The sequence below is a fragment of the Oncorhynchus masou genome, chromosome 18 (genome assembly GCF_036934945.1).
Source record: "Oncorhynchus masou masou isolate Uvic2021 chromosome 18, UVic_Omas_1.1, whole genome shotgun sequence".
Lineage (NCBI taxonomy): Eukaryota > Metazoa > Chordata > Actinopteri > Salmoniformes > Salmonidae > Oncorhynchus > Oncorhynchus masou.
In genome coordinates, this window is record NC_088229.1 from 34,530,230 (window position 1) to 34,544,022 (window position 13,793).

At 40.6% G+C, this 13,793-nt stretch overlaps 1 protein-coding gene across 1 annotated transcript in view; it reads right to left on the minus strand.

Moving 5' to 3' along the window:
- The window catches only part of LOC135504464 (N-terminal EF-hand calcium-binding protein 1-like), a 38,401-nt gene that overhangs the window by 3,367 nt on the left and 21,241 nt on the right, over nt 1-13,793 (minus strand). The window contains exons 4-9 of the mRNA XM_064923083.1: nt 13,359-13,384; nt 13,097-13,194; nt 5,518-5,654; nt 4,544-4,665; nt 4,084-4,166; nt 196-249 (exon numbers count right to left, since the gene is read on the minus strand). Of these exons, the coding sequence (XP_064779155.1) occupies nt 196-249; nt 4,084-4,166; nt 4,544-4,665; nt 5,518-5,654; nt 13,097-13,194; nt 13,359-13,384 (520 nt within the window). The remainder of the gene's footprint in view (nt 1-195; nt 250-4,083; nt 4,167-4,543; nt 4,666-5,517; nt 5,655-13,096; nt 13,195-13,358; nt 13,385-13,793) is intronic.

Sequence of the window (13,793 nt, forward strand, 5' to 3'; positions counted from 1 at the left end):
TGCATTGGTTTTGTCATTCTAGTATTTTTTAAAGACAAATTAACAATGCTGTTGCAGAGAATCATATAGTTTGACAGATACAGTAGATGTATCACACCATGTTAAGTCATTGAAATCTAGGGTACACCTTTTGATAGACATTGAAACCTTACTTTTCCAAATCTAAAAGGAAGTGGCCATCCGAGTTGGACTCACCGAGTTATATGTTCCGGCTAAAGTGTCCTCTTTGAGTGGTTCCAGATGTGGGCTCTGCAAATAGAGGCATAAATATTTCAGTCAGTCATGAAAAGAAATGCTGTAACAACAGAACGAGCCTGACCAAATCAAGCTCAAGTATGAACTTCTAGTAACAGTACGTCACAGAGCATTGCCTTTGATATGAAATGGATTGATATACTGTATGTATATTATATTTCCCTAAAGCGAGAAACAGACCCTAAGCAAACTGACAATTCCTTGATCTGAACTATAGGCTGTGTCAAATAAGCAGTCTCTTCTGCCTTGATAACCAAATATAATCTCGGAGTGTTTAAACAATAAACCAATCAACATTGTAGCCTTATTATAATCATCCCAAAAGGTATTTTGTTTCGAAGTAATAACTATGTGATTCTAGGCTATTTTGAAACGGTAAAAACAGCTGCTAGCCATGAGCAAAAATTATGACATTCTATTTTTAACTGATATGGGAGCGAATACATTGAAGCAGCATGTCAAACTGGGATAATTATAGTATGTTACACCGGTAAGTATAAGAATACTTGCCAGGGCATATTATTTCATTATAAATCTGATTATTTCACATGGGGAAGATGTGGGAAGCTAAAAGGCTAGCATGCTTGATGTTTTTAGGCAGCTAGCTAGCAAGCTGCTAGTCGAGTAGGCTACAGACAACTGGCAGGCATAAAACAAGGTAATGTCAAACAAACCTAAAATGTCATACATGCAGCATTTACTCAAATATGCAATGGATTATTTGAAATTAGGTAACAATGGTGATGATGGTTTCAACATGATTCTTCGCTTTTACCACAAATGGGAAGACAACAAGAAAATCACTGCTATATAGCCTTGTGATTGTTGCTATTCGGGGGTCTAGAAATGCATGGACCGCACAAGCGCACAGACGCTTACTTGTACGGAGTGAAGCTTGTATCGGCCTTTAGCAGGTTGAATTGAGCTTTTAGAACTTTGGTAATAAGATGAGAATTTGGCAGTTAGCACTTTAGCTGGTTGTCATTGTCTATCAAATATTATTATTTCCCAGCAGGAGGGGCGATGTTGTGATTTAAGCTAATTGTCGACAAAGCATAAATGAGTCAGTGGGCACTGATCAGCGAGGGTAGTGTTTGACTAGAGACTCACAACACATCATTAAGACTAAATGGATGATCGATGTATAATAACTTAATCTCGTACTCAAACTCCAGCTAATGACCACTGGACCTTGCTAAAAATGTTTTCAGAATACTCAGAAATCTCAGGATATACAAATAACATACAATAATGGCAAGAGGAAAAATTAAAATAATAACTCATGATCTTCAGCAATCTTTTAAGTGGACGACAAAAATATAAAATATTTAAGATAGTTAATAAGTTACAAACATAAAGATCACTTTATCCCATTACTGAACAATATGAAGATCTAATTAAATGGAACAATCTGCCCATAAATCTTACAGGTGGAATAAACCTCCTCAGAATGGCATGATTTGTTGTATTTATTCTCGATATTACCAACTACCTCACCGAAGACATTCTTTAAAAAAAGTATACTCGGTCATAACAGACTTTATATGGGCAAATAAAAGTCATAGAATAAAAAGGAAGGTTTTACATTTTCCTACGTCTGAGGGTGGTTTAACTTTCCAGACCTGGAACTGTATCAACTCGCCACCCAGGGCTTTTACTTGTGACAAACAGTTAATAAATCCTTAAGTCTATTGACGCACCCGTGTGTGTCAGTCTAAGTAACAAACCAAAAAATCCCCATCAAAATCCACCCATTTAAGCTAGAGATATATTTTTTGCATGGGCTGCGTCTCAACCCACCCCTCCGCCTATGTCGGTCTTCCGCATCTGCGGTGGAAGGTGGCAGAGCAACAGTGCTGTTTGTCAGACCATGACAAAAAATGATGACCACTCTATGGAAACATGTACTTAATTTTTTTTTTTTTTTTTAACTAGGCAAGTCAGTTAAGAACAAATTCTTATTTACAATGATGGCCTATCCCAGCCAAACCCTCCCCTAACCGGGATGATGCTGGGTCAATTGTGCACCGCCCTATGGGACTCCCGATCACGGCCGGTTGTGATACAGCCCTGGGTCAAACCAGTGTCTGTAGTGATTCCTCTAGCACTGCGATGCAGTGCAAGAAGGTGTTCTCCTTTTTGCACAAGTGTCATGGAACTCGTCTGAAGATAACCCATACAAATGAATGGAAGTGTGGAGGTAGTTTTGTGCCATCAAATATAAGGGGTTAAATGTGTCCAAAAAACAAAAATATTTCATGAGTTATATCTCTTCGACATAGGACAGACACGTCAAAACCTTATTCACACCTACTCATTCAAGGGTTTTTCTTTAATTTAACTATTTTCTACATTGTAGAATAATAGTGAAGCCATCAAAACTATGAAATAACACATATGGAATCATGTAGTAACCAAAACGTGTCAAATATATTTTATATTTGAGATTCTTCCAAGTAGCCACCATTTGCCTTGATGACAGCTTGGCACACTCTTGCATTCTCTCAACCAGTTTATGAGGTACTGTAGTCACCTGGAATGCATTTCAATTAACAGGTGTGCCTTGTTAAAAGTTCATTTGCGACTCACACCCTGGATTCGGTCTTATGTAGCGAAATTAGAATTTCTGTTTTTTACATTGGATAAAAGTAAAGACTCAGAGCTACAAAATGGTATGTTATACACTGCATTTTAGGAACAATGGGAAAAGTAATTCTACTTTGAAAGTTGATAAACTTGTATACTCACTTTTGAGAACATGGCATTTTAGTGTTTCGGTGAGAGAGAGCTCTTCTTTGTCTACACCCATTCAGCATCGTTCACACCCTCTTAAGCTTTAGCCCCACCCATCTCCTTGCATTCAGAGCACACACTTGACACTCTGGCCGATGATTTCTTAACCTCTGGATAACATGAAAACAGCCTTATTCTACAATGGAGAAAACAGTAAAAATAAAGAAAAACCCTTGAAGGGTTTTTCTTTATTTTTACTATTTTCTACATTCTACAGTCTTGAAGGAGTTCCCACATATGCTGAGCACTTGTTGGCTGCTTTTCCTTCACTCTGCGGCCCAACTCATCCCAAACCATCTCTATTGTGTCAGGATTTGGCCAGGGTTGTTCCGGGTTTTGGTCACTAGATGCCCCCATTGTGCTTTTTGACCTTATGTTTTTTCCCTTGTTCCCCATTATTATTTGCACCTGTGCCTCGTTTCCCCTGATTGTATTTAAACCCTTAGTTTCCCTCAGTTCTGTGCTCTGTGTTTGTATGTTAGCACCCAGCCCTAGTGTTCTGTGTATTCTTGTCGTTTCCGGTGGATGCTCTTGTGGAATTCTGTTTTTGTTTTTGAGTATCTCTTGAGGCTTTTTTGTGCTATACCTACCACCTTTTGGATTTGCCATTTTGTATTGAAGGACTTCTCCTTTTTTACTTTATTAAATACACCGTCTTAAGTACTGCTGTGTCTGCCTCATCTTCTGGGTTCTGCTGACTATTCGTGGCTCAGTTGGTTAAGTGACTGTTTCTCACTCCGGAGACCCAGGTTCGTAACCGGGTCCTGACATATTGGGTTGAGGTCAGGTGATTGTGGAGGCCAGATCAACTCATGCAGCACTCCATCACTCTCCTTCTATGTCAAATAGCCCTTACACGGCTATTTATACTCCAGCTAACAAATAGCGAACTTAGTTCCCCATACCCCAGCTAACAAATAGTGAAATTCCTTCCCCATACTCCAGCTAAGAAATAGTGAACTTCCTTCCCCATAATCCAGCCAACAAATAGTGAACTTTGTATCACATACTTCAGCTAACCACTGAACCTCATACCTCATACTCCAGCTTGTCTATAAGCTGCTGCAGGCGGTTGACCTGGGAGCTCCAGTGGTGGTTGTCTGGCTCCACACTGACACCTTAACCAAGGAAACAGAATGTCAGATCACCACTACACACATGGCTTGTGCCATGAAGTGAAAAATAACTGATCCCGGGTGAATTTCCCCCAAAAATGAAGATAATCTTAACCAATAAGATCATTGTTTGTCCATTGCCTACTAATGCACTTAAGATGCTCTAAGTGCTGAAGGTGATCTTTATGTTTTCGGGGAACCTAACCTTTGGTCAATGTGGCAAACAATATAATCATATAATTTCATATTTCAAAACGGCACTAAATATATTTTCCTAAATTGCCATAGGCCATATGCGTAATTGCAATCAAAGACATGTTGCTACCTTTAAATTGAAACAAACCCTTAGAATGAGGCAAAACACAGGTGTCAATGTGTACCTGTAGTGAGCATGCCAGAGTAAGGGTCTGTGGGGGAGAGACACAGGTTCTTTTGGATGCGACGGCCTGGGCGTTTGGCGATTTTCTGGAGGGAAAGATCCTCTGGCTTCTTTATCATCTTCCTGCAGTGGACACAATCATCATCAACGTCATCCTGATCAACAACAACATTGTTATCATCATCAACAGCAGTATCATCCTTATCATTGTTACTAGCTAGGTTACTATCCAATTGGCAACAGATTTTCATGCGAATATTAACAAATCTGCATAAAAACAAAACAATATGCACATTTTCCCACCAGATATGTATTTCCATCATATTGACTTGGGTCGGATAAAAGGCTGTGTGTGATGACGTAGTACACATAATAACTTTTGCGGTTAAATTCCCATGTACCAAATAAAAGATACAAGCTAAATGGGTTTCCAATGCATTTTCAACACTAATGTTGGTCTTGTCACAACAACAGTTGCATTATATAGCGAATGTGCCCACTCTGGTCTTGGCACGTGCCAACAGCTCGCCGATACAGTGCGAGTATAGCCTACATGATGAGAATATTATGGACAAAAGAGAAAGATTATTTTTATTTGTCAAACGGAAGCCAAACGTTGATCATCACGTCACCAGAATAAGACCCTCAATATCTTATTAGAAAGGAGCATCAAGCTCCCTTTGAAGTTCATAATTTATTTAATCTGTAGCCTAAACTGCATGCTTTGTGTGGGAGGACCACACAACATATCAAATTGACTTTGAAATTATGGTTATTATATCAATATTTGCACATAAAAGCATTTACATTTTAATTTCTCACATAATTAGCTTTACAGACAAAGAAATCCTGGAGTTACAAACTCCAAAGCTTGCGCTATGCTTTACCATCTGAAATACAGTAGCAGTGCACAGTGAGAGAGTGATTAAGGGAGAATGCAGAGTATCATAGATAGTTGTTGCGGTGCTACTCTACCTGCCAGTGCAGCTCTGCTCATCCACGGCCTCCATAGCGCAGTCTAATGACGACTGCAAGGACTGCAGCTGGGTGTTGGTCTCTCGCAGAAGGAAACGTGTCACAAACTGTCCCAACACCGATGAGCCCTGGTACTCCTGTACAGTGAGGGGTGGAGGTAGAGTGGGAAGAAAGCTTCAATGAAACAAATCCTATTCAATGGTCATTTCAATTATTATTAATAATAATAATAAATATATACACATTCTTCCTTGCAGATTTTCTCAAGCACTGTTGGATGTGTAGCGTCACTGCACAGCTTTTTTCAGGTCTCTCAAGAAATGTTAGTTCAGGTTCAAGTCCGGGCTCTGGCTAGACCACTCAAGGATATTCAAAGATTTGTCCCGAAGCCACTTCTGCGTTGCTTAGGGTCATTGTCCTGTTGGGAGGTGAACCTTCGCCCCAGTCTTAGGTCCTGAGTGCTCTGGAGCAGGTTTTCAGTGACTGGATCTCTTTGTACTTTTCTCCATTCATCTTTCCCTCATACCTGACTAGTTTCCCAGTCACTGTTGCTGAAAAACATCCCCACAGTATGATGCTGCTACCACCATGCTTCACTTTAGGGATGATGCCAGGTTTCCTCCAGATGTGACGCTTGCCATTCAGGCCAGAGTTCAATCTTGGTTTCATCAGACCAGAGAATCTTGTTTCTCATGGTGTGAGAGTCGTTTAGGTGGATTTTAGCAAACTCCAAGTGGGTTGTCATGTGCCTTTTGCTGAGGAGTAGCTTCTGTCTGGCCACTCTACCATAAAGGCCTGAGTGGTGGAGTGCTGCAGATATGAGTGTCCTTCTGGAAGGTTCTCCCATCAGTACAGAGGAACTCTGGAGCTCTTTCAGAGTGACCATCGGTTCTTGATCACCTCCCTGATGAAGGCCCTTCTCCCCCGATTGCTCAGTTTGGCCGGGTGGCCAGCTCTAGGAAAATCTTGTGAAGCAACCCCACACATGAATGGTCTCAGGATGCTTTACTGTTGGCATGACACAGGACTGATGGTAGCGCTCACCTTGTCTTCTCCGGACATGATTTTTTCCAGATGCCTCAAACAATTGGAAAGGGGATTCATTAGAGAAAATGACTTTACCCCAGTCCTCAGCAGTCCGATCCCTGTACCTTTTGCAGAATATCAGTCTGTCCCTGATGTTTTTCCTGGAGAGAAGTAGCTTCTTTGCTGCCCTTCTTGACACCAGACCATCCTCCAAAAGTCTTCGCCTAACTGTGTTTGAAAATGCACTCACACCTGCCTGCTGCCATTCCTGAGCAAGCTCTGTACTGGTGGTGCCCCGATCCCGCAGCTGAATCAACTTTAGGAGACGGTCCTGGCGCTTGCTGGACTTTCTTGGGTGCCCTGAAGCCTTCTTCACAACAATTGAACCGCTCTCCTTGAAGTTCTTGATGATCCGATAAATGGTTGTTTTAGGTGCAATCTTACTGGCAGCAATATCCTTGCACGTGAAGCCCTTTTTGTGCAAAACAATGATGACGGCACGTGTTTCCTTGCAGGTAACCATGATTGACAGAGGAAGAACAATGATTCCAAGCACCACCCTCCTTTTGAAGCTGTTAGTCTGTTATTTGAACTCAATCAGCATGACAGAGTGATCTCCAGCTTTGTCCTCGTCAACACTCACACCTGCGTTAACGAGAGAATCACTGACATGATGTCAGCTGGGCCTTTTGTGGCAGGGCTGAAATGCAGTGGAAATATTTTTGGGGGGGGATTCAGAACATTTTCATGGCAAAAAGGGACTTTGCAATTAATTGCAATTCATCTGATCACTCTTCATAACATTCTGGAGTATATGCAAATGTCCATCATACAAACTGAGGCAGCAGACTTTGTGAAAATTAATATTTGTGTAATTCTAAAAACTTTTGGCCTTGACTGTACACTACCATTCACAATTTGAAGTCGGAAGTTTACATAAACTTAGTTTGGAGTCATTAAAACTCTTTTTTTCAACCACTCCACAAGTGGCAAGTCGGTAGGACATCTACTTTGTGCAATGACACAAGTACTTTTTCCAATAATTGTTTACAGACAGATTATTTCACTTATAATTCACTGTATTACAATTCCAGTGGGTCAGAAGTGTACATACACTAAGTTGACTGTGTCTTTAAGCAGCTTGGAAAATTCCAGGAAATGATGTCATGACTTCAGAAGCTTCTGTTAGGCTAATTGACATCATTCGAGTCAATTGGAGGTGTACCTGTGGATGTATTTCAAGGCCTACCTTCAAACTCAATGCTTCTTTGCTTGACATTATTGGAAAATCAAAATAAATCAGCCAAGACCTTAGAATAAAAATTGTAGACCTCCACAAGTCTGGTTCAACCTTAGGAGCAATTTCCAAACGCCTGAAGGTACCACGTTCATCTGTACAAACAATAGTACGCAAATATAAACACCATGGGACCACACAGCCATGCAAATCAATCCCAGAACAACAACAAAGGACCCTGTGAAGATGCTGGAGGAAACAGGTAAAAAAGTATCTATATCCACAGTAAAACGAGTACTATATTGACATAACCTGAAAGGCCGCTCAGCAAGGAAGAAGCCACTGCTCCAAAACCGCCATAAAACAAAGCCAAACTACAGGTTGCAACTGCACATGGGGACAAAGATCATACTTTTTGGAGAAATGTCCTCTGGTTTGATGAAACAAAAATAGAATTGTTTGGGCATAATGACCATCGTTATGTTTGGATGAAAAAGGGGAGGCTTGCAAGCCAAAGAACACCATCCCAACCGTGAATCCCAACCGCTACAACAGGAAAATAGTCCTGCAGCAACAGGAAATTTGTATCATTTTTTTGGAGATTAATACACTTTTCGTCAGGGCAAATCAAGTCTGACAAAGTGGAAATTGCAAACTTTGCAAGCCTTTTTAAACTTTGAATACATTATTTTGCATTCACTTCTGACTGCACTATCTGACAGCACTATCTGGAAATCTACCATCGGCACTTAATCGAATCCCGGCCTGTGTCGTTTTTGAGGAATTTCACACACCAAAAATGAGCTAAAATGATCTTAAATGTGCTTAATGTGAAAATGTTACAGGGTGCCAGGTGTCATGTGTAACAAGTAACATCGTAAAACAATTTTTCATTATACTTTTATGTTTTTTATCACTTCACTAGCTGAGAAAGCCTGCTGGGTTCTCACCGATCTCTGTATGATTCTATTGGTTTTATTTTTGTAGGTACTGAAAATGCCCCATGGCGCTATGAAATGGAGTTATCGAAATTGAGTGTGCAGTGCCTTGAAGGTGTGCTAAAATTGCAACCTATGGAAACATTGTTTTGTATCTCTTCCTTCCCTATTCTGAAACCATTCAGTTGTACAATTGACTAGTTATCCCCCTTTGCCATTCCTTTCCAATGTTTTCTTTCTCCCTCCCAGCATCCTGTATACTTCAGGAGTAAGGAAGAATTTGAAATGTTTTACTAAATCTCTCTTTCTCTCGGAGTTGCAGATTTTCTGTTGAAAATTGGTGATTTATTCTTTTTTATCTTTTTATCTCAGCACTGCACTGAAAGAAATAAAATAATTCTACAGTATTCAGTTGTAACTCCTCATGGATAAAATACATGCCGCTCTTTCTATAAAATCAATAAAATACATTCTGTGTCTCCTAATAGGATGGCTGATATACTGTAAGACCAGTCTTGCCTTTTAGATCATACTGAATACGATTGTATGGATAGGCCTGATAAATCAGCATTTCTACTCTGAGAATATGGGACCAGCGCTGTGGAAAGCATTTGATGTTATCAACACCATGGCTGTAGAGACACACTTCAGTGTTCACCCCCACTTTAGTGTTCCAAGTAGAGACATATTAACTAGTACTGATATACAACGAGGAGTGTTGATAGGGTTTGTCCTGAAGTCAGTCAAGCTAGGACTGGGGGAGGGCAAGGTTGATCCCAGTATAGCCCTCAAGGCAATAACTTCTCCTTGCAGTGAATCAAAACAGACATTGGGCAGAATAATGACAGAATGGAAAAGGCAAAGGAGGACTGTGTGAGAGAGGGTGGGGGGGGGAATAGCTACATAGAGAGAAAGATGGATAGATGGGGAAAGGTAGGGGTAGGGAGGGTGAAAGAGATAGGGAGAGAGATATATATAGTGAGGGGTGAGGGAGAAAGAGGTAGATAGAGAGAGGGAGAGAAAGAAAGACGATAACCAGCTATGTAGCTCTGGTGCAGCTCTATCTCTAGAGTATGTTTGACGTCAGACAGTAGGAGTGCTGGGGGGGGTTCATGTCAGCATTGGTTATTGTCACGTCATTCTCCGTTCACAGATGAGATCACAATCTTTATCTGGTGTGTGTGTGTGCGTGCATGCGTGCGTGCGTGTTGTTACCATGGTCACATCCCTCAAACCCATTACATAGCCCAAATACAGTGCATTCAGAAAGTATTCAGACCTCTTTCCTTTTTCCAGATTTTGTTACGTTACAACCTTATTCTAAAATGGATTAAATCAAATATTTCCCTCATCAATCTACACACAATATCCCATAATGACAAAGCAAAACAGGTTTTTAGAAATGTTTGCAAATGTATTACGAATAAAAATATATAAATATTACATTAACATAAATATTCAGACCCTTTAATCAGTACTTTGTTGAAGCACCTTTGGAAAAAAAATGTAAATTAGTATTTTACTCAGTACTTTGTGGAAGCACTTTTGGAAAAAATAAAAACAGAAATATTACATTTCCATAAGTTTTCAGACCCTTTTACTCAGTACTTTGTTGAAGCACTTTTCCACAATTTTATTATAGTTGATGTGTGGTAAATTCAATTGATTGGACATGGTTTGGAAAGGCACACACCTATCTATACTGGTCAGGTGACAGTATATGTCAAAGCAAAAATCAAGTGATGAGGTCGAATGAATTGTTCCTAGAGCTCCGAGACAGTGTGCCAAAAAATGTCTGCATCATTGAAGGTCTCCAAGACAGTTCCTAGAACTGGCCGCCAGGCCAAACTGAGCAATCGGGGGAGAGTTCCTTTGTGGAGATGGGAGAACATTCCAGAAGGACAACCATCTCTGCAGCTCTCCACCAATCAGGCTTTTATGGTAGAGTGGCCAGATGGAAGCCACCCCTCAGTAAAAGGTACATGACAGCCTGATTGGAGTTTACCAGAAGGCACCTCAAGATTCTCTAGTCTGATCAAACCAAGATTGAACTCTTTGACCTGAATTCCAAGCGTCACGTCTGGAGGAAACCTGCCATCATCCCTATGGTGAAACAAGGTGGTGGCAGCATCATGCTGTGAGGATGTTTTTCAGTGGCAGGGACTGGGAGACTAGTCAGGATCGATGGAAAGATGGACGGAGCAAAGTACAGAGAGATCCTTGATTTAAATCTGCTTGATACTTGATTAAAACCTACCCCAGAGTGAAGGTTCACCTTCCAACAGGACAATGACCCTAAGCACACAGCCAAGGCAACGCAGGAGTGGCTTCCAGACAAGTCTCTGAATGTCCTTGAGTGGTCCAGCCAGAGCCCGGACTGATGTAACATCTCTGGATAGACCTGAAAATAGCTGTACACGATGCTCCACATCCAACCTGACAGAGCTTGAGAGGATCTGAATGGGAGAAATTCCCAAAATATAGGTGTGTCAAGCTTGTAGTGTCATACCCAAGAAGACTTGAGGCTTTGCTTTGTCATTATGGGGTATTGTGTGTAGATTGATGGGGGGGTGGACAATAGACTGTAATACTTTAAAAATAAAAAAATAAGGCTGTAACATAACAAGATGTGGAAAAAGTCAAGTGGTCTGAATACTTTCCGAATGCACTGTATATACTGCTGTCCCTTAACCCAGGGTTTCCCAAACTCTGTCCTGGGGAGCCCCTGGGTGAACGTTTTATTTTTTGCCCTTGAACTACACAGCTGATTCGAATAACCAACTCATCATCAAGCTTTGATTATTTGAATCAGCTATGTAGTGTTAGGGGAAAAAGACTAAATGTGCACCCATACACACTGCTGTGTCACTATAGCAATACCGACACAAATAGCACAATGTGGGGATGGGGAGACACAGAATATTGTACCATGGACCAATCAATAATGTACATCTGCATCTGTTCACACAAGTTGCCTTAATCTTTTCACAGCACAATCCGCTTATAATTTTTGAAATTGAAGAACGATAAAGCTTAGCCTGATCCCAATATCAAGAATTAGATGAGACTGATGAAGTGTACGCAGTGGTATCGATTAAGTCTTATCGGGGGTTCTTTGATGTTGATCTGAGCGCAGTGCTTATTAGAGTAATCATTTCACTAAGCTCACCCAGGACTGAGGTCTGCCTCCGTATGAGCTCTGAGCAGAAATCCTATATAGATTGCACCAAATTAACACCATTCTGCTTCATGTTTTCAAAAATATTATTACAAATTCTCTTTTTAGATTGTTTCTTCATAACCAAGCATGATTCTTTGAAGTGATGTCTAGTTTTGGGAAGCAATGCCCAGTTAACCCGGGAGGCTGGTGAGGGGAGGACAGCTCATAATAATGGCTGGAATGAAGTGGAATGGAAATGGAAACCATGTGTTTGATGTGTTTGATACCATTCCATTTATTCTGTTCCAGTTATTACTATGAGCCCATCCTCCCCAATTAAGTTGTCACCAGCCACCTTTGCCCGACAGAGAAGGCAGCCATGGTTTTATATGCTTTACTTCATGCTTGGACCCTGATAGTAGTTTAAACTCTTGAAATACTAACTAAAGGGTGTGACCCAAGATAGGCCAGAAATTACCAACCAGAAGTTATTTTCTGGGTTTGGAGGGGATTCTTCTTTAACAACTTCCGTATTTACAGCACCTGCCCAACTAGAGATATGTTGGTCCTCCTACAGACACCACAGTTCACAATAAAAATATCTACACCACCATGGTTGAAGCTCAAGTGTTAGGGAAGGGTCCCTGCAGGTTACAGCCCGTTGTTTTCAAATGCAGCATCAGTGTGAAAGAGGAAGAGGACTCAGTTGTGCAGATCGACTTTCCATACTGTCATATCACTGTCACAGCTGAGAAATCTGAGACACTTCAAAAGGTAACAAAAGCCTATGCAAAATCTTACTGGGGAAAGGGGTGGTTAGATTTTTTCTAAATGTCATAAGCGGATAAAGGCGGATCAACTGGCAATTATCTTGCTGCTCACTTAATATTCTCAGTAGACATCAACAATATGTTGCTTGAAACATATGTAATGGCGAACGGTAACAACAGCGAAATGTAATGGAAAGAGATGGTCAAGTGAGTTTCTTTTACCAAATGAGTTCTGCAGTTAAGAATCCCAGACAGTTGATTGTAATGTTCAAGAGATAATTCAGCAATATTAGCGTTTATTGGCAGTGGCAAGTTTTAACAAAAGCAAAGTGTGGATCTCAGTCACACTTTGTGCAGAGACTATTTTCGAGGTAAGGAAACACATATCTAAATATGTCATTTCACTGAACTATCCCTTTAAACATGCTGTACTATATTGGCCACAAACCTCTTTAGTTTTGTCCATGGCCTTCAGGATGGCGACGTTCAGCTTCTCCAGAGCAGAAAGGACGTTCAGATACTCCCCCAGGTGTGGAGAGAAGTATTCTGGGGGTGGATATACAAAGAGCTGTCAGGTACAATATTGAATATACGTAGCCTTTGTAATTTAAAATCCTGTAAAAGACGGGATTAGATTATGGTAAAGGCCTTGAGAGAGCATTTCGACAGCAAACAGTCAATAAAAACAGAGAAGAGTCAGAGAGAAATACCTGAGAGTTTGTCTGTGTCGAGGTTGCTGAGAGGTGTGAAAATTGGCAGAGAAAGAAGACGACAAAAACATTAATGAATCAGGGAAGACCAGAAATCTCATCAAACCACTTGAACCTTTTACTGTAATGGGCTAAATCAGGATCACACAAGGTATTTCTTGGTAGTCTAAAACAAATCTACTTTGAAACAAAAGTATACACTTCACACACATGGTTATGGGCGTAAACAAAGAAGACACCTATCCCAATATTACATTTTATATAGATCACAGAAGAATGAAATATAACAAAACCGTTTGACATAGAAACACCAGATTTTCTGCGTGTTTTTTCAAATGTATGTTTATCATTTATGAGATTCTGAAAAAATATTAATAACATTCCACCCGAGGCCACTAGGTCCTTTGACTGCAGGTAAGGACAACAGGTCAAGTC